The 24,023-nt window shown below is 32.2% G+C and overlaps 2 protein-coding genes across 3 annotated transcripts; one reads left to right on the top strand and one right to left on the bottom strand.

The window, feature by feature from the left end:
- The first annotated feature begins 1,868 nt into the window (after positions 1 to 1,868).
- Positions 1,869 to 12,117, top strand: LOC131847836 (LIM and senescent cell antigen-like-containing domain protein 1). Of its 2 annotated transcripts, XM_059197502.1 has the most exons (9): positions 1,869 to 2,025; positions 2,170 to 2,226; positions 3,788 to 3,901; positions 4,793 to 4,905; positions 8,449 to 8,641; positions 9,189 to 9,330; positions 9,495 to 9,611; positions 10,180 to 10,321; positions 11,257 to 12,117. In XM_059197502.1, exons 2-9 carry the CDS (start codon positions 2,219 to 2,221, stop codon positions 11,445 to 11,447), a joined length of 1,020 nt encoding a protein of 339 aa, XP_059053485.1. In that variant the 5' UTR covers positions 1,869 to 2,025; positions 2,170 to 2,218; the 3' UTR covers positions 11,448 to 12,117. The 2 variants fall into 2 exon arrangements, with proteins under 2 accessions (XP_059053485.1, XP_059053486.1); XM_059197503.1 differs by lacking the exon at positions 2,170 to 2,226.
- A 331-nt stretch (positions 12,118 to 12,448) lies between these two features.
- LOC131847876 (ATPase H(+)-transporting accessory protein 2) lies at positions 12,449 to 15,777 on the bottom strand. The gene is made up of 8 exons (XM_059197567.1): positions 15,687 to 15,777; positions 15,479 to 15,609; positions 15,304 to 15,402; positions 14,711 to 14,854; positions 14,400 to 14,540; positions 14,143 to 14,266; positions 13,712 to 13,839; positions 12,449 to 13,105 (listed from the first exon to the last, which is right to left on the bottom strand). The coding sequence occupies exons 1-8, from the start codon at positions 15,766 to 15,768 to the stop codon at positions 12,920 to 12,922; spliced, it is 1,035 nt and encodes a 344-aa protein (XP_059053550.1). The 5' UTR covers positions 15,769 to 15,777; the 3' UTR covers positions 12,449 to 12,919.
- Between the last annotated feature and the right edge of the window lie 8,246 nt (positions 15,778 to 24,023).

Raw genomic sequence — 24,023 nt, 5'->3', positions numbered from 1 at the left:
TCTTTTTTCAGACATCTCGGACAGAGTTTTTCCTTCTTTACACAACTGAGACGGTCATCAACTGAGAGTGCTATGAATTTAAAACAAGTTTTAGGGCTATGTGGGCCAGAACAAAATGCACAAGAAATGAGTTTGGACAAATTATTATTTATTTGAAGGGGCACAGACGCTGTGGTTGTGTTCGCCTTGTTTGCCTTGAGGGTGCATTCCGGTACGCAGCCTGCACACAATCCGTGCGCGGGGCCGCTGACATGGATGTCCCCCTCGTTCTCTCCGCATGAGACATGATGCTAACTGCCTCACACGGCAGTCCAAAGCGTGCTTGTTTATTAGCCTCCTGCAATAAAAATTCAGCAAGCAACTCTAGTTGTGGTTGACCGGGTGTGTAGTGTATTGTGGCAAAATCACACCACTTGCTATATATTAAAGGCGTTAATTTCGAAATGACATTATGTAATAATTCCGGTGAATAAATGTATTCTCGTTGACATAATAAATTCATTACTTCTACACAGCTTTTTACTTTTGTAGATAGAATAAAAATGTCACTAGGGTTTCTACCAAGTTTAGGGATAGCTTTAATTGCTGCTATCTCTGATAGAACAATCTGCTCAGGTCGAGCAAAACGAAGCTCGAGGACTTGTAGTACATCCTTAGGACATGAAGAGGTAAGTAAAAGTACTAACACTGCTTCTCGAGCTACACCGCGTAATGAGTTACGCAGCCTGGCCATATTTTCGGCAGGCGTATAGGACGATTTCGTATCGTCATATATTTTTTTGTATAGTAGCCACTCATTCACGTTACCACTGAATGTGGTAAGGTCTACGGGTGAAGGACTACTATTTTTATTAGCCAGAGTAAAAATGGCATCTGCCAAGCGGGACAGTTCACTCACCTGTACTGTTTGGACCTGTTGTAAGTTGCGATGGACATTGCCATCGCGACACCCACTCACCGGAATCCCTGAATAGCATCCTTGACCGTATTCCGAGCCAGGTAACTGCCGCAGCTTGGACGCTGGAGGTCTTCCTGCTAGCCTACCACTCGACGACGATACAAGTTCTGCATCATTCAGAATCCCAAACTCTTCGCGATGAGCAAACGATTCAGGCGGGTTAAATTCTTGATCGGGCGGTAATGGCACTGAGAGCGCTTCCCGCACCGATCCGCTGAATGTCTTGGCACAACACTTTCACAACTCATAGCACTAGGTTCCACAATGCTTCTACGAAACCCTCCCAGGCCCTCAGCCTGGCATTCCCTCATCGCCGCCTTCGATCTTGTGATCATGTTGTAATTTAGATAATTAAAATTTAGAAAATAATATGTGGGCGATAAAGGAAACTAGGGAGTTGGAGGATATATATATATATTGTATATATTAATATTATAAAGAAACACTACTAACTAGGGCCAGGAAGGGAAACCGAAAAGGAACAATAGATAGTAGTGACAATTTAGAATTGAATTTTGGTATTCGAAATATAAAGCATATAAAATAGTTATAAACAAATAAGTGGCCTGTATTCCACAATACCATTGCAACACATAAATGGTACTTCCAATATAAAAGAAATTTAATTTAAAAGAAATTTGAAAAAAAATTTTTTTTCAAAGAATACCTTGTCTTCCCTTGTACAAAGAAAAATACTTCCGACAAAATAAGAATTAGTAGCTATTTTGAAAATGTCGCCTTCACATTTAATCCTCAGTATAGATCATTTCTTGAGTTATTGAACTATAAATCCGTGTTTTAATACATAAATCCATGATTTTTGGGGATTTTGAACAGCGTTAGGGAGGGTAGAACCGTGATAATTATCTGGCAACACTATATGATTAATTAAAAAAAATTTACGTACTTTCAGTCTCTGTAAGTTCTGTGTATCTGTGAATTATTGTGAATCTCTGTCTAATACATTATATTTTTGAATTCTATTTTTATTTGTATTTATTACTTGTCTTCTATGTTACACTTAAATATAGAAGGTTATTATTGCATATACTTAATCATACAATAATGTGAGTATCCTAAATAATTTCTGTTCAGAATACTAGTCTATTTTGGTTGCATTACATCATCCCAAAATATATCCTTCACGGAATAATATTTCTATTTTAGTTTCCTGAATCCAGTTAATGGATATATGTATTTTTTTTCAACAGAGAAGTAATTTCCTCTTCAAGTAGTACCTATTAAAAATTAGAGAGAAAAATGCCAGGGTAAGCAACACCTGCTTTTAAGGGAGTGGCTAACCTACTTTGCTCATGTACACCTACTCAGAGTACCACCTACTATTTTTTAACTATTCATATACAATATTGTATCATGTTAAATATGCTTACCAAAGTTTAAATATTGTCTTTACAAAATTATAACATCAAAAATGCTCATTCTCATTTTAATCTGTCTGAATTTTAAAACCATTTTATATGTTTAGCATATATTTTAACTCATTGCTACTAACTCATCAAAGTAAACTAAATAAGTAAAAGTAATTTTATGAAACATGCTGATAAAATGTTATAAATATAATATGTTCTGTATACAATTAAAACATTATTGTAACTGAATATTTATAGTCATATGGTAATTAGGTAAATAAATAGAACTATTAAGTTATTTGTAGAATTCATTGATAAAGTACATTCATGTGGTTTCACAACTGAGATTTTTTTGTCTGTGTCCTAGCCTATATATATATATATAAAATAGATAGCATTTACACATATCTCAAAATTTCATATTAGGCATAGAATATATTTTTGGCTGACTTGTCAATAATAATAATGCCAATAATAAACAAACCAACACAAGATATTGTGGTAGTAATCTCATATATTCTCTAGCTAACTTAGTTACTTCTCTAATCTCAATATTTACTACATTTATATGTATATGGCAGGGGCCATATACATATAAATCTAGTGAAATATTAAGTTGGATATACCAAATCTACTTTTCGATTGCTTCTGACTATCTCATCTGGGATAAGTCATAATAGTATATTATTATAATTAAATACATAATACAGTTAATACTTTAAAAGTTATATGTCATATAAAATCATCCTTGATTATTAATTTAAACCAGCATAGCTGAATTAGTCACTTGTGAACAAATTATTTTCCTTGTTGTTGTATGAAAACTGTAACAACGAAACATTATATTAACATTATCCTCATAGTAGGGATAATATATGGCATATTCATAATGCTCCCTTATCATTGTCTAATATTTAATTTAAAAATGAATGCCTCTAATTCAACATTTTCTAATATATTAACAGTCCCATTTAATTGCTTAATATAATGTTTAACAAATGCACACAATTTATAACAATATAAACTTTTTAGGTGACATTAACTATATCTATGATCCAAATAAATACATAAAATTGTTTTAATTTTATTCATTATATTGTGAAAATATAATATTTATTGAGTTAAGTTTTAAATCATTCAAACTGTTAAATGTCACTCAATGAAATATCAACAAATTAAATGAATAATCATACCCAATATAAGGTTACAATGGCTTGTTTTTCTTTTCCTGAATTTAGATCAAAAGTTGTTTGGTTTCACTGTAAAAGATGATTTTGTTTATTCTCTAAAGTTGAATGACCACAATAGTTAAACAGTATAAGGACCATTGAAAATTGACCACTAGTATTAATTTTGCAGACTTACCAATGTCTGAAGCAACTGAAGTCTGGCTTTCCACCTTGTGATGTGCAAATGTACTGTTACAGTACCCAGTATACTTATTATCTTTTATTTTCAGAATAGCCACAATGTCACTTGATAATATGTTTTGTACCCGTTGTGGGGATGGATTTGAAACCAATGAGAAGATTGTCAATTCTAATGGAGAACTCTGGCATACCAATTGTTTTGTGTGAGTATATTTTGGTATTTTATATTTATTGTTACAATGAGAGATTATAAAACATTAAATATATAATATAATTATGTATTATCATCCTAAACAACCACAACATACATTTATTATTTTTTAGTTATTATACTATATACATTGTCCACAAAATATTAACTTATTTAAAAAAACATAAATAAAAATAATTCAATAATTATCATCATTTACATATAAGGACTAATTGGTGATATAATTCATTATTATTACTATATTTTACAAATATTAGTTAAATAAATAATGCACAAACATATCACTATGTTTTTGTTATTAAAAGCCCCCCACTAGTACTGTGATTTATCATTAACAATGTACTATGTCAGATCAATATTTATGCTCTCCTCCCTAGAAACCATCATAGGATTAATTCTGGTAATTTTACCATAATGTACTAATTGACCTCACTTAATGTTAGACCTATCTTTCTCCACTGGTCTTGCCACCACATTTATTTAATTCAGACTAAGCATAATTTCCTTATCATTCATTAAACAAACTTACACTTGCAAAACAATGTATCTAATTTTATATATAAACTATAAGCATATCAATCAAAACAAACCATATCAAATATGTCAGATTGTCCGCTCCAGAGACTCTGGACATCGCTGCACTGTTATGGACCCAGTGGTTGTGGATGTGTGTAAATATATTAATTAAATGAATAAAAGTGTAATTTACTAACATAGTTTATAAGTTGTTTACTAACATAATATGGATACATATCTGAAATAAATGAATAAATAAATAAGCACTTGCAGATACAAACTGATGTGTATTATTAGCAATGGCAATAGTGCTACATAATCATGTTTTTTATTATCAACATATTTATGTGGTCTATTATTCTTCTAGATGTGCTCAATGCTTCCGCGTGTTTCCTGAAGGAATATTCTATGAGTTCGAAGGACGCAAGTATTGTGAGCGTGACTTTCAGGTGTTATTTGCTCCCTGCTGCGGGAAATGCGGTAAGCATCATATATTCTGTTTTAAAGAAGCTCATTCAATTTTAAAGAGTGTATAGTGATTTATGAAATATAATAGATTTTTTTTTAATTGGAGTCCATCTAAAAATGACTTCATGTTAAAGTAGAAGAGGGAATCGACAAAGTGTAACAAGGAGTAGGGAGGATACATTTCATGCCATCATCAGTGGCACTCCGTGAGGAAGTAGCCATTATTATTGCTAAAAGTTGCATATAGATGGCGTGATTGGTATCGATGGAATTCTTCATAGTTTTGCAAACGTTTTAAAAAACAAAACTGTGTTTTCAAAAATGTTTAATCAATTTTTAAAAAGTTATATATACATGTTAAAATGAAATAATGCGTTTAGAAAAGTAATTTTCATATATTTACTCATTTTGTTATTTTCCAGTACTTAATTACACTTTAATCAGTGCTAATACGGGGCTCAATGTTTTCAAAATGCTTTCATAGATGGCATTGTTGTCATTTGTATCGGTCTAATTAAATGTCTTTTTTATATTTTCCAATAATAAGCACTTAATATATTATTATTGTAAATTAAACATATAAAAAAAGTTTAAGTAAATTAAAAATAGCCGAACAAGCAAGTAATACTATTTCCAATAATACTTATGTATGAAGTGTTGTCATATTAAAAATAAATACATGTATTATCGTTTTTTTTTAATAATCGATAACAGGATTTTATTTCAGCGCATTATTCGATGATGCTTTTAATGAACGTTGTGAACAGTAAATTTTCATTATTTTGTATTATAGCAGTGTTCCGTTTCAAAGAACGGAATATAGTAGTACATTATTAGTGTCGTTGGTTATTTACATTTGTACTGAAAAATCGATTACATAATAATTTAAAATATCGAGTACGAATCGTAGCTGTCTTCGAATACTGGCAACTGGTAAGATTAAAATAGTATTTAAAAAAAAGAGAGAAATCGACCCTAACTCGAATACCATAAAGTTGATTTTCCTTTCTCGTTAATATCATAGCAGTTTGTTTTTAACTTGCGTATGACTCTGTGGTATGATGTTTAACGTGTATTGTTATTGTACGGTGATACATTTCAAAAATTATATTTTAATGTACATACATTTCATAAAAAAATTATATTAGGTACATACATGAACTTTTTATGTAGGTACATACATTTCTTTCATACATCTCATACATTTCAAAAATTATATTTTAATATAGGTACATACATTTCATACATGTCAAAAATTATCTTTTAATGTAGGTACATACTTTTCTTTCATACATTTCATACATGTCAAAAATTATCTTTTAATGTAGGTACATACATTTCTTTCATACATTTCATACAGGTCAAAAATTATCTTTTAATGTAGGTACATACATTTCTTTCATACATTTCAAAGATATTATATTATTATTGTAGATATCGAAAGTTATGTATACAAGTAATTCTGAATGTTATCAAGTTCAAAATAAGCACACATTACTGGCTTAGATAATGGAGTAATATTACTTGTAATAAAAACATTTGTGACACCCATATGTATACATATTACATAGTAAGTACTTACGCCCGCGCCGTGAGACTCATCTAAGCGTACAGCGCATGCGCGTCGTGCGGTAACCACACCGACCGACCAATAAGCGCGCCTCTCGCGCATACAGAAAGTTCCCGACTAATTGACGGTATAGTAGTAAAGCAATGAGTGTTCCAGTGACATCATTATAATATTTTCTCGTTAAGTTTTATTGTAATATACACAATTTCGTACTAAGTAACGTGTTCCCCCGTTACACATTTCTATAATAGTAATGAAAAACCTAGACCGACCCTGTTCACTTCATCTAGGATTGAAGTTTTAAGCTATTTAGCTTAATTAATATTCCTTCTTTTGAAACCGAATTTCATTTCATTATAGATATAAATTAACTGACCCGGCAAACCTTGTTTTGCTTTATAAATTAACTAGCTGCACCCGCGACGTCGTCCGTGTGGAATAGTGACCTTTATCAAATAAATAATAAATATTTAATAATGTAACTCGAAAAATCCAAAGAAAAAAGTTTCATCGTACTAGTTTTGAAAATGACGAATTTTTTCATCATCTTCAACTTTCATCTTATATTTCATTTTACCCTCTTAAGGATAACATTTTACATGCTTAGAATGTCATATTTATTTATATTTAGTCAGCAGCCTAAAAATATTTTTAATTAAATTATAAGATTATAAATTAAAGCTTTAGCTTACAAGATCTGACTTTAAAAATGACGATATTTTCATATAGCCTTTCATTTCCCCTTTCAACCCTTTTTCGCATTAAAAAGTAGCCTTTCTCACGGTCTACATTAACTGTGTACCAAATTTCAATTAAATAAGTTCTGTAGTTTTGGCGTGAAAGCGAGACAAACAGACAGAGTTACTTTAGCATTTATAATATTTGTAAGAATATCGCTATTAAAAATAGGGGTTGGTGAAAGACGGGCCAAAATTTAGGCGTGTATGTAACATTATAAATAAATAAAAAATTGTCCATAATACAAAAAAAAAAAAAAAATTTCAGGGTAGGCCTTACCCCTATGACTTAGGGGACTATAAAAAAAAATAGATAACAACCCTACCTCAGACCTAACAAGAATACATATCAAATTTCATCAAAATGTAGGAGAAATATGGCAACTAACACTGTGATACGAAATTTATATATAAGATATAGCGGAATTCTCATTAGGGAAAAGAGGGGTACATCGTAGAATACAGGAGGTATAGGTATACCAGTAAATTCATTGTAGCTAAAACCTGTCTCTTACACATAACGATTGAAATAAAAAATCATATAGCCCGATTTTGATACGTACGAGTATAAACGTATCAAAATCGGGCTATACGTATAGCGCAGACGCGTTACAAAATATCTTCGTCGAGAGAAAAAAATAGGCATGGAATGTAGAATAAACTATAACATAATATATACATTGGCACATAAGCCATATCTGCAGGGTGTCGGCTAACGATATTATACCTACACATATACATTGAATCTTGAATCGTCCCTAATGAGGTATATATATCTATTATATACCTATCTTTGCAAAATAGATGTCATGTAGAAATTGACTGCCATCTATTTTCGTGCTTTGTTACTAATTCAGATAGATATATACGGCGGCGAAATAAAATAGCCCGAGAATAGCCCGAGTTAGGAAGGAACCATTTTCTTGTATGGGATGGGGTATCTGTATGTAATATTATGTTATCTGTGCCATCATATTTCAAAATTTAAGTGTTAAAGCACACGATTAGAAGTAAAACACAAACCTTCAAAAAAATTACAAATTTATGTGATAGGCATTTTTTAAATTTGTTTGTTGGCGAATTTGAAACCGGCTTAGTGTAAGTCGCGGACCATTTAATTACATATATCACATTATATATGTGACAACCTGTGACAAGATAGGCAGGGGAAGATGAATAAAAAAAAAATTATATTTGTACATTTAGGCATATTTCAGATGCTTTAAATAAAATGTACTTGTTCCACAGGAGAATTTATTATTGGCCGTGTCATAAAGGCCATGAATGCCAACTGGCATCCAGCTTGCTTCCGTTGTGAAGAGTGTAATGTGGAGCTGGCTGATGCTGGGTTTATAAAGCATGCAGGTCGGGCGCTTTGTCACACGTGCAATGCTCGTATTAAAGAAGATGGTTATCAAAACTATATGTGCCATAAGTGTCAGTAAGTAGTTTTATTCCATTTTTATGAATATGAATCCTACCAAATATTATAATTATATTGGCGGGAAAAGCGACTATTGTCATTGCAATCAATAGCAAAAGATATTGTTAGTAATAATTTTTCAATAATAATACGAGTAATAATATCCTTGGACGATTCATACAGTGCCATCTAGTCCTAAGTCAAGCATGTTATGGTTACTATACTACTTTTATATACCCAAATACGTTTTATTTTGTATATACATACATAATATATATAGAAAACACCCAGACCTGTACAAACAATCATACTCAAGAATACAAATGTTTGTTCTTTTGCGAGGTATCGAACTCACGACCATCGCATGTAGGGCAGAGCTCTAAACAGCGGCCGCCCAATAGTTATATAATATTTAGTAACCTCATAATTAAAACAGATGTTCACAAATGATTACATGTTCAATTATGAAACGTCATTACATCATCATCATCTATTAGATTTACTTCCCAATCCGAATATAGAAATCCTTTATAGCATGATTCATAAATATATATTTTCTTATCAGTGGCGTAATTGACGGAGAGCCTCTTCGTTACCGTGGCGAGGTTTACCACGGCTACCATTTCAACTGTGCTACTTGCGGTGTGGAACTAGATCACACTGCTCGTGAGGTTAAACACCGCTCTGGATATGCTGCCAATGACGTGGTAAGTCATTGAATTGTTATTATTATTTAGTCATTATATATCTATGTACACCTTTAATATCTATTACTACGTTTACTTTTATCTTTACTAGGTAAACAACACGTAGTTTTATTTAGAAAAAAATTAAAATCTGGTATGTTATTAATTTAGACTTTTTATTTTAGAATAACCTTTTCTGTTTGCGGTGTCATGATAAAATGGGTATTCCTATTTGCGGTGCTTGTCGTCGCCCAATTGAAGAACGAATCGTGACGGCTCTTGGCAAACACTGGCACGTTGAGGTGAGTTAACATATATATATGTATTTAATTTAGTAATTAAGTCGCACATTATTTATTTTGTAACATTAGGAAAACCACAGGAACTTTTTTGGGAACTTTTAGGAAACATCGTTTTATTAGTCCACAAGCAAACTTGCCTATGATCATGGCTGTTGTGACACCGAAATACCGGGAACTCGAATTAAAATATCCCGGATTCTTATTAATTTTAAATATAAATTATAACCGCGTCATATTTGAAATAAAAACAATTCTATAAAACATGAAAATTTCAATTGTCCTATAAAATAATCTTGCCCTATACTTTTAGGAAATTTTAGAAATTATCATTTACCAAGCTATGATAAGCGTAGCATTCGTTGATATCTCCATATTGAGAGAAATCCACACCCAATATTAGGATCTTACTATGATTTCGTTGATCATGATACGAAAAAAATTAAATGAAAATCTTATTAATCAAACGAGACAACTTGTTTTTTTATTATATTGTGTATCCATTAAATATAAATCGTTTTAGCGATACATAATACACAGTGTAGTCTGTATAAACATTATTACTTTTCAGCACTTTGTATGCGCAAAATGTGAGAAACCATTCCATGGTCATCGCCATTACGAGAAAAAGGGGCTGGCTTATTGCGAACAACATTACCATCAACTCTTTGGCAATTTATGCTATGTGTGCAATCAAGTTATTGCCGGCGACGGTAAGGATAAAATACTGATTTTAGGTAGCAGTAATATTTTTCTAGATGATGGTACAGTAATTTTGCAGAAATTGATAAATTAGATAAGTCAAATCTAGATATTTGACACATGAAATTTATAGAACATAGTAATTAGCTACTTCAGACAGATAAGCATAGTTGCAAATAGCAGCATCATTTTTCAAATTACGGATTCCCATAATTTAGTTCCACAGGTCTAAATTACTTTTTTTTTATGTAACTCCCAATTAGGCCAATCGCCTACCTAATAATAAGCACCATTCAGTACTCTTTGTAATTTCACCCTCCAACTGAACACAGAACACAAATTTAGGTTATTAATTTGAGGTACACGAACAACTTTGTACACTCTACCTTAGGGGTATCACATTCAGGCAATGAAAGGGTGTTGTTAGTAATCATTTTATGATATCACGTTCTGATGTAATGCTCCTCATGCGTTGCTAGTCTGGAGGACTATCGTATAGTCGTATAGGTCTGTTCAAAAGAAACAATGTTACGTACACGTATGTATTTAACGTAACGTAAGTAGTGTTTCGACGTTTTTTCTTCTTTCGATGATAATGGAATGGCGCAGCCGCCTACGCTACGGTTTACGCTGACGGAGCACCAGTGAAGCAGGATAAGATCATTTCAGGTCAATTGGTCATTCGTGATTTTACCATGAATTTATCACAATGATTTCCAGGGGGAACCATCTTGAAGCCAATCTGATATGGTATATTGCTAACAATGGTGTTAATAGTCCAGTAATGTGGACTAATAACCATATTGCTACAACAAACTCCTACTGCCATTTTTTCGACGTTGTCTACCTCTGTTCTTAGGTTGTAATACAATAAAATGAAAGTAATGTTTTAAATTATTAATAATAGAAATGAAGGGCTGGTATAAATAATGCGATACGGTTGCAGTGTTTACAGCGCTGAATAAGGCGTGGTGCGTGCACCACTTCGCGTGTTCAGTGTGCGACGCGCCGCTCAGTACCAAGAGCAAGTTCTACGAGTATGACGAGCGGCCCGCGTGTCGCCGCTGCTATGAACGCTTCCCCTCTGAACTACGGCGTCGCTTGCGACGCGCACATCAATACACCACTCGCCGTTAAAACTTCAGCGAAAACTCAGAGCAAAAAAAAAACACGTAATACTATGCACAATAAATGTGAAGCCAATTTTCTACACAGGATTAGTCGTTAACTAAAACATTTGATGATACAATTAATTTGAAAAGATTCTATCAAATAATAGAAACAATACTAATTGAGACAACTGTATTTTAAATCATATATTGATCCTGAGTTGCTTATACCCTATACCGGATAGGAAACAGATTTACTATTTAAAGTGCCTAATAAAATTAATTGACTTATATTTATAAATTGTTATAATAATTTTTCTAATATTATATACTCAATATTATGTTTAAATTAGATGTAAGTAAAGATAGAGAATAAATAAAACATTTTTTTTGTTAGTACTTACTACTTTTTAGAACCTTGGTTAATTCAAAATAAATGTTAAATATATACTTTCACTTGCATTTAGTGAAAAGTTAATTTGAAATTATTTGAAGTGAAATTCAATTTTTGTTATTTGTATACATTATGAAAAAAAACTACAGTTTGCTATGAATTAAATAAAATACCTACACCAAATTACGAAACTAATTTAAAATTATTAGTTATTATAATTATAATAGGCAGTTTCTAGCTAATAACTGAATTTGGTTTTAATCTCATGTCTATATTATATGATCTTAACATTGAGTTTTATATCCACCACTTATATACATTACTTCTTTTAGAAATTTTATTAAAATATAAAAATAATATTTTATAACTATTTAGTTATTGATAGTTTCAAAACAGGTGGAGTTTGAAACTTTGTTACAAAAAATATTAAATGTGGTGAGCTATACAAAATAAAAATAGTATAAAAAAAATCGAGTTTTGTACTGTTATTTACTAATATCATAGTCTAGATTTAAAACAATATGTATTAATGATTTAACGGTGCCTGAATATTAATATAGTTTTTACTACACAGAACTTGTTTTATTGACAACTTACAATATCTTTTTGGGATTTTAGAATGAAAAATCATGGAGTAATGTGAATGGTATGTATTTATTCAATAAGCTTAAGAAAATAACAATTATAACATTCTTATGTATTGTAAGACTATAAAGCCTTCTAAGACTAGAATAGTCTAGTAGAAGTTAGGGCATTAACATGATTTAGGCTTATATCAATATTTCAATACTGAATTCATCCTAAAGATATATTATATTCATTTGTGATTGGAAATGTTGCAGAGGTTATTTATATACAAACTATAGAAATAAATAATGATTTACTCACATTAGCAACAAGTTAAAACATTCTTAAACACTAAGTACTCATTAAATTGCTATACCTGGATATTTAGTCGAATCTAGTCACTACACATTGATAATTTAAAAACAGTAAGTATAGTCTAGATTCTTAATGTACTTGTGTGAAATTACTAGTCTAACAACAAGACTGGATGTTTGGAAAAGACATTCCAAACATTTTTCAAGATCAAAATGGTTAACCATTTAATTATCCTTCTTCATTCTGGTGTTTGTCATACGATAGATGATGGAGTCTCTGCCAGGGTCCATATCCATGATGGCATATACAATTGCTACCAAGGTAAAGGCAAACACCACTCCAAACCACAAGATAATGTTGAAAATGGCAGCATAATCAGCACTGTATCCATCATCTACGTATGGTGTAGCCTGAAAATATAAACACCTAAGATATAGTCTGATTCGAAAACAACACTTAGCAAGAAACATACATTGCTAGTACCAGACCTAGAAATCATAATTCATACAATATGTCATTAATTTTGATATAATTAATATTTACAGATGATTTCTACTTACATTTTTATCAATTCTATTAAAATTTAGTTTTATTTATCTAAATATATGTCTAGCTGCTGTATAAATATGTAATAAAACTATTTATGACTGAAAAATTTATTTTAATGTTAAGATGGTAGATAGTGAAGGTATAAGGAATAGAAAAAACCTTTAAATATATTAATATCAAAAGAGTTTTCTCAACACTAGCCATCATGAAAGAAGAATGCTTATTATTCTTTCATATTTGATATAAATCAGCATAGGGAATTCTATTAAGTAAAATATGTGCAAAATCAAATTTGCTGACTCCTCCACTACAGCGGTCTTCAATAATTTAATACAATAAAACAATTTTAAATGTATCACCATACAGTTTATAATGCCTTGCCAGTTATAAGCAGCCAATACCATTTTTCATGAAGTGGAGTAACATAATCAATATAATAAAAATAATGTTGTTTGTTTAATACATACCTGCTTTTCTTCAGGTACAGATCTGACTGCACGTCGAGTGTGTGCAACATCAGTGGACACTGCAGTCACTAGTACTGAACCATCATAGGCTTTTTCAAAAGCATCACTTAGTTCTTGCAGTGCCTCTCCTGTGTATATAATTAATTAGATTTTATTACAGATATAAGAATTTTTAATATCAGTGTATAATATAATCATCATCCTGCCTTTTTTTTAATTATTAGACATGCAAAATCTGTCTATCTATTCTCCAGAGATTCTATGAAACTAAATAAGCATCCTACTTTCATCACCATCATATAACCCTTCATAGAACATCCATTTTACATAACCAAATGTTTCCATGTTCCTCTCATCAAACTCTATATAAAATTAATAATAGTTTACTGTCAGTTTTTTACAAATGCATTACAATTATATTTATAACTCACCCAAAAGTTTTTTAGCTTCCTTAGTTTGAAGTGAATTAGGGCCATGGAAATCAGATAATGCATGAAGTGATCGGAATCTAAAATTATAGAAGTCAATGATGTTGTCTGCTGTAATACTTTTAACCTGAAAACGTAATGTTGTGATTAATATAATTCTAAAATATATTAGCATGTTAAATCTCTTAAAAGAGACTGTTGTATAAAGTAGTAACTTTAAATGTGAATATCAAATGCAAATCTTTGAAATCATTATTTACCTTGCTAGTCAGAGCTTTCAACGCTTCTAATTCAGACAAGAATTGGTAATCTTCTTCAACTGTGTACTTCAAGTGTTGCAGTGATTGTTTTGTCACCTTTGGTGGTATGATCTCACCAAACACATCGGGATACAAATTGAGCTGTAAATTAAAGAATATATTTATTATTTACCTATATTATCCCACTGTTGGGTAAAGGTCTCCTGCATTTCTCTCTACTTTTCTTTCACCTGTTCAAGGTATTGTTTTATTATGTTCTTTACATTCTGACAATTGAATCAATAAAAATAGATTAATAAATATATTATTACCTCATTAACTTCCGACAAGTTGATTTGCACAAGTTTGTTGCCACCATTGGTGAAGCGTTGCTCAATTCTATGCTTGACAGCCTTATAGGTATCAGGTTCATACTCATCAACAGTTAGTGGAAAGTCTTGGGTCTTAAGCCCCGCCTAAAAATAAACTTGATTAGTCACAGTTACATAGAGTAATTGTTAAGGGTAATCCAGGGTTAGTATTCATGAAACTCAACTTTTTAAATAAACAAGATAATACATTCCATAACCTGCCTACAAATTACAGTCACATGATCAATTTTATATGAAAACTTCAAATATTATTTTCAGAAGTTCATTTTCTCAGTTTGGAATTTTCTCTGAGACTAGCCCAGTATATATATATATATAATAGTACTAAATGTCTTGTGAATCATGCTAAATTTCAGTGCTAATTAGCTAGATAAGTTCTCTTTTACAAATTTGTTGACATATCTTTATTCATTCCATAGTATAATACTTGTGTAATAAAAATATACATACATATTTCTATCGGCTTAGATTTAATGAGAAAATCTCCATAAACTGAAGGGAGAATACATATTAATATTATAATTAATACTTACAGTTTTTCCAAGTGTAGAAACACCATCTATATAGACTTCTACAACTGCTTCAGGAGTGTTAAATGGATCCACAATAGAAAGACCACTCCATTCTGAGCTCTGGAAGGTGGTGTTCAAATTTATACCGCAGTTAAAAAAATAATATATAAAAGTTATATAACTAGCTTCCACTTACCTCTTCTACAGACAAACCAAGAGAAGCTGAGAAAATTTCCTTCAAAAGACTCTCCAAAGTCTTACTAGATCCCGAAAATTTTATGGATTTGGGACTGTGAAGGACACTAAATTCCCCAGCAGCATTGCTACCTAAAATTTCAAACATATACATTAATTAATATGATCACTTAAATAGCAAAAATACATAAATAAGTAATAAGTCTCACCAATAATAGTTAAAACAAAAGAAAACCAAAAAACAATCATATTCACAGCCATTTTCTCGGAAAATAAGTAGCTGACTGTCATATGATTTCAGTCTTGCCAGGTAAATAAATATAACTGATCAGAGACTATCTTTATTTATGGATTTTTATCAATAGCACACATGCATGCTTTTAATGAAAAGCATAAAGCGTTAGACAACACAAATGTTTTAACAAATATTCAGCGATAATAGTATTATAATAGTGGAATTGGACTAAATAAATTCATTTAGGTACCATTACAATACTGTGGTCTGATTATAATATACAAAAACAAATATAAATTTTGTTGTTAAATATTAATATTAATTGATATTGATATGAATATAGTATTGAATTATTAATTAAAACTAGATTTACCCATTATTAGGCTTTAATAAACTAAAAATTGTACACGACTATTTGACAGATAAAATGTAACTAAAATCTTCTTCTTATATTTAATGGCTTCACGACATTCACCCGTGCCTTAGAAATCTGTTTGATAATCTTGGAACCGATTAGGTGGGCGACGTAGCCTGGTGGAACGACGTGAAGATATATTTGCCTCAGCAGGGGATGGAAGTGCAGGAAATTGATCTGTAAGAGATTGATTAGTAGGAGATTCTTCTGCGGGAGATTGGTCTGTTAGAAATTGGTCAGCAGTAGATTGATCAGCATTAATTGATTCAGTTTCTGCGTTCGGGTTCTGTTCTCTTACAGGTTCATTTAACAAAGGAGGATTAGCTGGAGCCAAGTACCTATTTGAAATTGTAGTTTCTCGACCATTCTGCAAACGCACTTGAGAATAATGTGGGTTTACATTAAGTACCTCTACTTCTTCTGCAAACGGATCGTACTTACTCTTCCTCACAAGATTTTTCATGAACACTGTACTTCCTTCCGTTAGCCATGTTGGCATTGATTGGTCATTGGATGACCTTCGTGGATGAGAAAACATTCTCTCGTGGGGTGTGCACTCAGTACTGGTGCATAATAATGAACGAATGCAATGTAATGTCTGAGTAATAACTGACTCCCAAGCACTTATAGGTAGCTTAAGAGACATAAGTGATAGTTGAATAGTTTTCCAAATAATCCCATTATAACGCTCTGTTTGGCCATTTCCTTGAGGATTATAAGGTGATGAATAACTTGTAGCTACTCCTAAGCTACATAAAAATTCCTTTAATTCTGATGAGACAAAGGATGTTCCTCGATCAGAATGCACAAAGGTGGGTACTCCAAAGATTGCAAATAATTGAGTTAATTTTCTTTTAACGGTTTCAGCTGTTAAATCTGGACATGGAAAGGCAAATGGGAAACGAGAATATTCTTCTACTACAGTTAGAATATACTTATTTTGAGTTCTACTTGGAAGAGGCCCCTTAAAGTCCATTGAAATTCGCTGAAATGGTGTAGTAGCCTTTATTAAAGTCCCAGAAGATTTTATGAATCTAGGTTTAATTTCAGCACATACGGGACATAATGTATTTATGCGTTTGATTTCTTCAACAGAAAAGGGCAAATTTTTAGTTCTTACCCAATGTACCATCTGTGTAATACCCGGGTGACAAAGACTGTTATGTAAATCCATTAATGAATTTCTCGACGTCGAAGCTATGACAGTATTTGCTCGTGACAATGCGTCGGCCACGACATTTTCTCTTCCCGGTCGATATATGGGTCATTGTCAAATTTTGCGCAGGTAAACGTAACTCAAAATTACAAAAACATAAAAATATAAATGTATTTTAACCTTGCTTTTAGTATTGTCCGTGCCTGTTAAAACAATTGAATTACGTTATATAATCGTCGTCCGCGATGTTTAATTAAAAATTTAAGATTTATTCCAGATTTCGCTGGTCAGGGTGTAAATAAATACAACTTTGTTATCAGTATGTGTAGTGTATGTGGAAACACTAGCAGTTTATTATCTATCGTCTCGAGCCGAGCGTACACGAACCGCCGTGCGCAAGAGGGAAGGGATTCCCTGCGCAAGCGCCGCGGAGTAAAGGCGTGGAGCTATGGCTAACGAGCCGATATTACGTCGATAACAACTTACATACAAGAAGACATAAATAACAAATAAGTGAACACTATATGTGGCGACGAGGCAAAATGGATATAAATAAAGATAAGTACAAAATCATTTAATAAGATATACATATACCTACGGGTACGGAGTAATTACAAATTTAGAAGGATTATGGTGGGGCCGCACGGGGAGCGAATTATATAGACCTATACAGAAAAAACAATAGCTGGGTAACATCGGTTTACGATCGATTTGCGCCAAGTGAGTAGATACCTAATTATAAATTGTACTTGCTATACCTATAGTGTCTCTAGCTGGTAGGAATAGTCGTATTAATAATCATTGTAGTAATATGTTTACGTATATCCGTGATTTATTATTTTTAATGTATGATAATGGTGTACTACCTGCGCTGGCGTGGCACTGATGGAGTATGGTGGAATGAGCGGGGGGGATAGGATCGGTTGGCCCGTCGTGGTGGGTTCGTGTTAATTTATCGCGATGGTTTCTGGGGGGAGCCGCGTGGAGGTCCCTCTGGCGTGATACATTGTTAGCAGTGGGATTATTTTAACAATCCCATTCCCCCTTCCGTATTTCCGTGTTGAAATAAAAAATCGGTAATGATTGTAGTTGCCGCTGCATGTTCGTTTCATGAGGGGACGGTGACGGTGAGATGTTTAGTGCGACATCATATTACGTGATGCAATAGACCTGTGGGTATGAAGTATAATAGAGCACTGTGCGGACGACACGTTTGTTTTGCTTTATCTTTTCTAGGTGTCGATGCACTTTAATTACTTTTGGCAATAGGGCCGCCTTATTGTATTTATACAGAGGTGGTGACTAGTGTTCAAATGTCACTATTTTCTTTTAGAGTATTGCTGCAAATGGAAGTGGTCTAAAGTTCCTCTTTCTAACTGTAATGATCACATGATAATCTAATATTACATTTTGTACGGGATAATATTACGATGTTGTCGGGTGATACGATATTATTACAAATGATGGTGAGCTGACAATTGTACCTGCATTATATGTAGTACTGATGTTGGGTATTATATACAAAACAACAATAGTAAAATCTAAGGTGGGGTGACACACACGGTTTGAGCAGTGCTTGGTGGACAATATTTATATTTGCCTTAATTGATTGCAAGTGTTGAAGTATGGGTAACAGTGTCCCATACATTTCGATGCAGATGAGTTGTTCGGAATACCTACAGACTATTTTATTCTGGTATTCGAGCAGAGCCGCGAAGTAGTGTGGTTAAAATGTTTTTATTTGGATTGGATTTGGCTTTTGGATTATATAATTTATAAATAATAATTATTAGTGAGCATTCCAATGGATGCCGGTGGGAATTGCAATTGTTTTGCATAGGAAAGTTTTAAATGTAGATTAATTATTAGTTTGATATATTATGTTGGGGTCTACTATACATGTTGTGTAGTGCAAGGTGCCTATCTACTTGTCTGGCATATTTTTAACAATTTGTGCTTTGTGTTAAAATGAAGCGCGCATCTACACTTGCGACCTAGAAGGCAATCTTTTGGTTTGGTGAATTTAGTGTATAATGAATTTGTTGAAGAAAAACAAAAAACAACGTAGTCAAGAGGTTGAGATGCCGACTATTATATTGCGAGGAAGTGTGTCGCTAGTTATGGTCGGATGTAAGGCACAGGAGTGCTGTTTCTGTATGCGGTGTGTGGTTTCTATAGTCAGTAACACTGTAACGAGAAAAAGGATACCTAATTATGTATATAGAATTATTCTATTATTTTTACAGCAATGACAGTGATTAACTTTTAATAATAAGCTATAGTATAGTACAGTGGTGGTGAGTATGTCTTTATGGAATCATATTTAAGATTCTCTCTAATTTAAAAATACCAGTAAATTAGAAATTGCACAATAATGGTTAGATGAAATAGAACTACTATTAAGTTCTGAATTATTGTACCTACTCGCCTAATGCATTATGCGGATGAGTAAAGGGGTTATTAGAGTGGAAAAAAAAAAATGTTTTTTATATTCTTTGAAGTTTCGGGAACATGGAATAGAATATGAATATTCATTATTTAAAGAAGCTTGAATAAATAATAGGAATAATAGCCATAATTGCATTAATGTACCGCATTTAGTAGCTGTGGAATGGAGTTAGAATTTGTTTTGTGATCACATGCAGACAGTGCTGACAGCTGTTTTATATGAATGTGACGGGGATGTTGGAGCGATGGGGAGTCATTTTTAATTGACAGTTAATCCAGTTGCGGCTGGAGTTGTGTAGTGTCGCGATACGCGAAATAAGTGTATTAATGTGGTTTTGAGTTTTGAGATAGCTAATAGGAAATGATACCTGCTTCATTGTAGTAGTTGTAAAATATATACATGTATTTGTTTATCGTCATAGTACTGGTGTTGGTCGCTCTCTAAATACTTTGGCCGCATTGCAGGGTAGCTTAGACAAATTAGCGTGTTTTAACTTTTACATACGTACTACAGTGCAACCTCGATAAAACAAATCGAAAAAAAAAATATATGTAGTATATCAAGTAATTCGTTGAACTGAGATTTATTATGTTGAAGGTACGTTGGTCTAAACTTCGTTATAAAAAGGTAAAAAACCTGTCTAAGCCATTTCAACTTGAATCTTTAACAATAGTGACGAGCAGCAGTGTTTACAAAACTTTACATTACTTTCCATCGAACAACAATTATTGTTCTACGAACAAAAGTACGTCGAAACATGTCCTGACATGAATCACATTTTATGAGATAAGAGATAAGTAGAGTTAGAGTCATACCATTGGTGGGAACATTATATAAAGGTTTTGGGTTAAGAAAATTCCTTAGAAAGAGGTGTTTTTCCAAATTAAAAAAAAAAATAATAATAATGTCGCAATGTAAAGGTATATTTTACATCGATTCTTATGGAAAATTCAAGGGATTACAAAGAATTACTTAAATCAAGGAAGTCGTTATATACGAGGTATATTATTGTGAATGACGTGCGTTATATTATGACTGCACAATTATTATTATTATTACTAGATAATAATGTAAACCATGATGCATGATAGTAACAATTACTAACGATACATTATTGGAAAAAATAGTTCTGAGGATACTATTAGTATTCCTATACTTTAGATTAGAATTATTTACTGGACATTCTTGTGGAGTAAATAAATCTGAAATATGTTTAATATTAGTAGTCATAAATGTATATATTGTGAAAATTAAATGGATAAGAGTGGCATTTAATTATGCTATAATTATAAAATTTGGTGTTTTGCAGGAGTTCATGATTTGCTTATAAAGTGACTATTGGCTCAGATGACCTTAAAGAAATTAACAAAGGAAGAAAAACAATGAGCATAATACTAATAACCAATACTTAAAGAGGATGAATTAAGAAGTTCAATGGAGTTATAATGACGGTGACAATGGCATTGATATTCTAAAAAAGGAGCTACAGAGGTAAGGTAGACTGGGCCGTCAAGCATTAAATTGCGTATTGACGGACAGGTTGCATTAAATTGCGTTGGCTGGGCCATCAGGCATTAAATTGCGAACTGATGGACAGATTGCATTAAATTGCGTTGGCTGGGCCATCAGGCATTAAATTGCGAACTGATGGACAGATTGCATTAAATTGCGTTGGCTGGGCCATCAGGCATTAAATTGCGAACTGATGGACAGATTGCATTAAATTGCGTTGGCTGGGCCATCAGGCATTAAATTGCGAACTGATGGACAGATTGCATTAAATTGCGTTGGACTGGGCCGTCAAGCATTAAATTGCGTATTGGCGGACAGGTTGCATTAAATTGCGTTGGCTGGGTCGTTAAGCATTAAATTGCGTATTAACGTCCAGTTTGTGTTAAATTGTCTTTGGCGGGGTAATCAAACATTGTATTGTGTATTGATGAATGGTGTCCTATTCATTAAAGGTAAATTGAAAGAATGTTACATTAAATTGCGGTTGAATATAAGTAATAAAAAATTGCCAGTTTTAATGCATATTAATTATCGGAGTGAAATGGAGCGGATTCAGTAAAATATAATAAATCAAAAGTCCATAGGACACAAATTAATTCTGGTCGAAAATATAATTTCTATAACTAATATAATTGACGATTGCTGGAGTACGTAGAGTCGCTGTGGTGATATATGTGGTATATGTCGATCGCTCAAAGACAAGTCTGACAACCTTTCCTAATATTTTAGCACTGAATTAATACAGGTGATAAGAGAGATAATTTTGGTACGATGAAGAATGGTTATAGTTATACCCAATTAATACTACATGGACTGATTTCAGATGTGTAGACAGAATATAGTGGAAAGTCGTTTGCAATTGTTGATGCAACTCTTGATATAATAATAGTATTCTGGTATACCACCACAGGACCCATCAATATTTTATGGAATGACAATAATAAATAGTTTTGAAGAAATTCCAGATTATGTTTTAGTAATCAGTTTTCAAATGTACATGATAAAGAAAAATACTACATGTAAATAACACATTGCATGAGACAGATAGAATGGAAAAAAATATAAGTATTTACCTTAAACCTACAAAATATAAAGTAGTGACTACTATGATAGAGATATTCTGGTCATAAACATACAACATTTTTTCAGAAGTGCTTTATACAAATCTTACATAATATTACACAATAACAAAGTGGAATAACGATTATATGAAAACAAATATAAAAGAAGAAAGGTGAAGTATGTGAAACACAGAGTAAATTGGAGTTAATATATAAATGTAATTTATATTCAAAAGAGGAGGAAAAATCACGGTGCTGGTTACGATGGAAAGGCCAATCGCACTAGAGGCATTCGGCTTATGTGTGGCAGTATAGTGTCAAAATGAGTCCACCATCGTTGTAACGTAGCACACATGCCTCCAAGGAACAAATACCTAATAGAGTGGATTGATTCATGCTTGAAAAGAAAATAAACTTAAAAAGGAGAGAGATGTAGTGTATGTGGAAACACTAGCAGTTTATTATCTATCGTCTCGAGCCGAGCGTACACGAACCGCCGTGCGCAAGAGGGAAGGGATTCCCTGCGCAAGCGCCGCGGAGTAAAGACGTGGAGCTATGGCTAACGAGCCGATATTACGTCGATAACAACTTACATACAAGAAGACATAAATAACAAATAAGTGAACACTATAGTACGCTTTACGTTTTATTGTATAATTTAATAAATCAGCCGCAAATATTTTGGCATTAATATTAATTACAGTCTTATACCTTATAATCACATTTAGAATCAAAACATTTCTATTTTGTTTAACAATCATAAATTTAAACTCTTAAACAATTCTGTTACTTCTTGAATATTGACAGACCTTAAATTCTACCTAAATCCTCCAAATATACATACATTAAGAGATAACTGTAACACATTAGCGTATACGTATCAGATACATTACCGTTTTGTGATATTGATATATTACATTAACTAGCTTTTCCTAAAAATCTTTGATTAGTTCTTTAATGTTTGGGACAAGAAAGTAACAGAGTTGTAACACATTAACATAGTTGTTCTTTTTTGTACCTAATATAGAGAAATTGCACGTAGTTTAAGATCTTACACAACATAAATAATAAACTTTGTTATTAATAATAATTAAATGAATCGAATTAACAAATCCAGAATGAACTTTATAAAAATAAAAATGAGATTGCCTTGAGAGGGTAACTGAAAAGTTGAAGTTACTTATTTTTCAAATATATCTAAAGGCGTATCAAATTGGTAGTATCGTCTTTTACCGCCAAAATGGTGAGATTGTACCTCTTCAAAATATTTACAGTTATAATTTTCACTGAAGTCAATGTGCAGTGCAATTTCATTTATAGCCAACTCATCTATGCATTTTCTATAGTTTCTGTACTGACTTTTAATGTAATAAATATGCCTTTTAAATTCCTTCAGTGTAATTTCAAACTTATTTATCAAATCCTTTCCTGTGCTCTTTATTTCTTCTTTAATGTTTTTTGTTACTTTGATTTTCTTTCCTGACTTCTCTATAACTTGAATTTTACTTAACCATTGAGGATATTTTACTATAATTTCGTCTTTTGACGTATCAAAAACAGTGGCATTTGATTGACATTCAAAACAGATTCTTGTCATACATGCTGGTGAATCTGGATTGCATACTTGATTTACAATAATCTTCTTAAGATCTGAGGTTGGAATAACTTTATTTTTATACAAAGCAAATGCTATGTATTGAATATTAGTATGTATTCGA

This window comes from Achroia grisella, unplaced genomic scaffold (genome assembly GCF_030625045.1).
Source record: "Achroia grisella isolate CSIRO2021 unplaced genomic scaffold, CSIRO_AGI_Agris_v1 utg544, whole genome shotgun sequence".
Lineage (NCBI taxonomy): Eukaryota > Metazoa > Arthropoda > Insecta > Lepidoptera > Pyralidae > Achroia > Achroia grisella.
The sequence above is the reverse complement of the archived record's forward strand: the minus strand, read 5'-3'. Positions and strand labels throughout refer to the sequence as shown.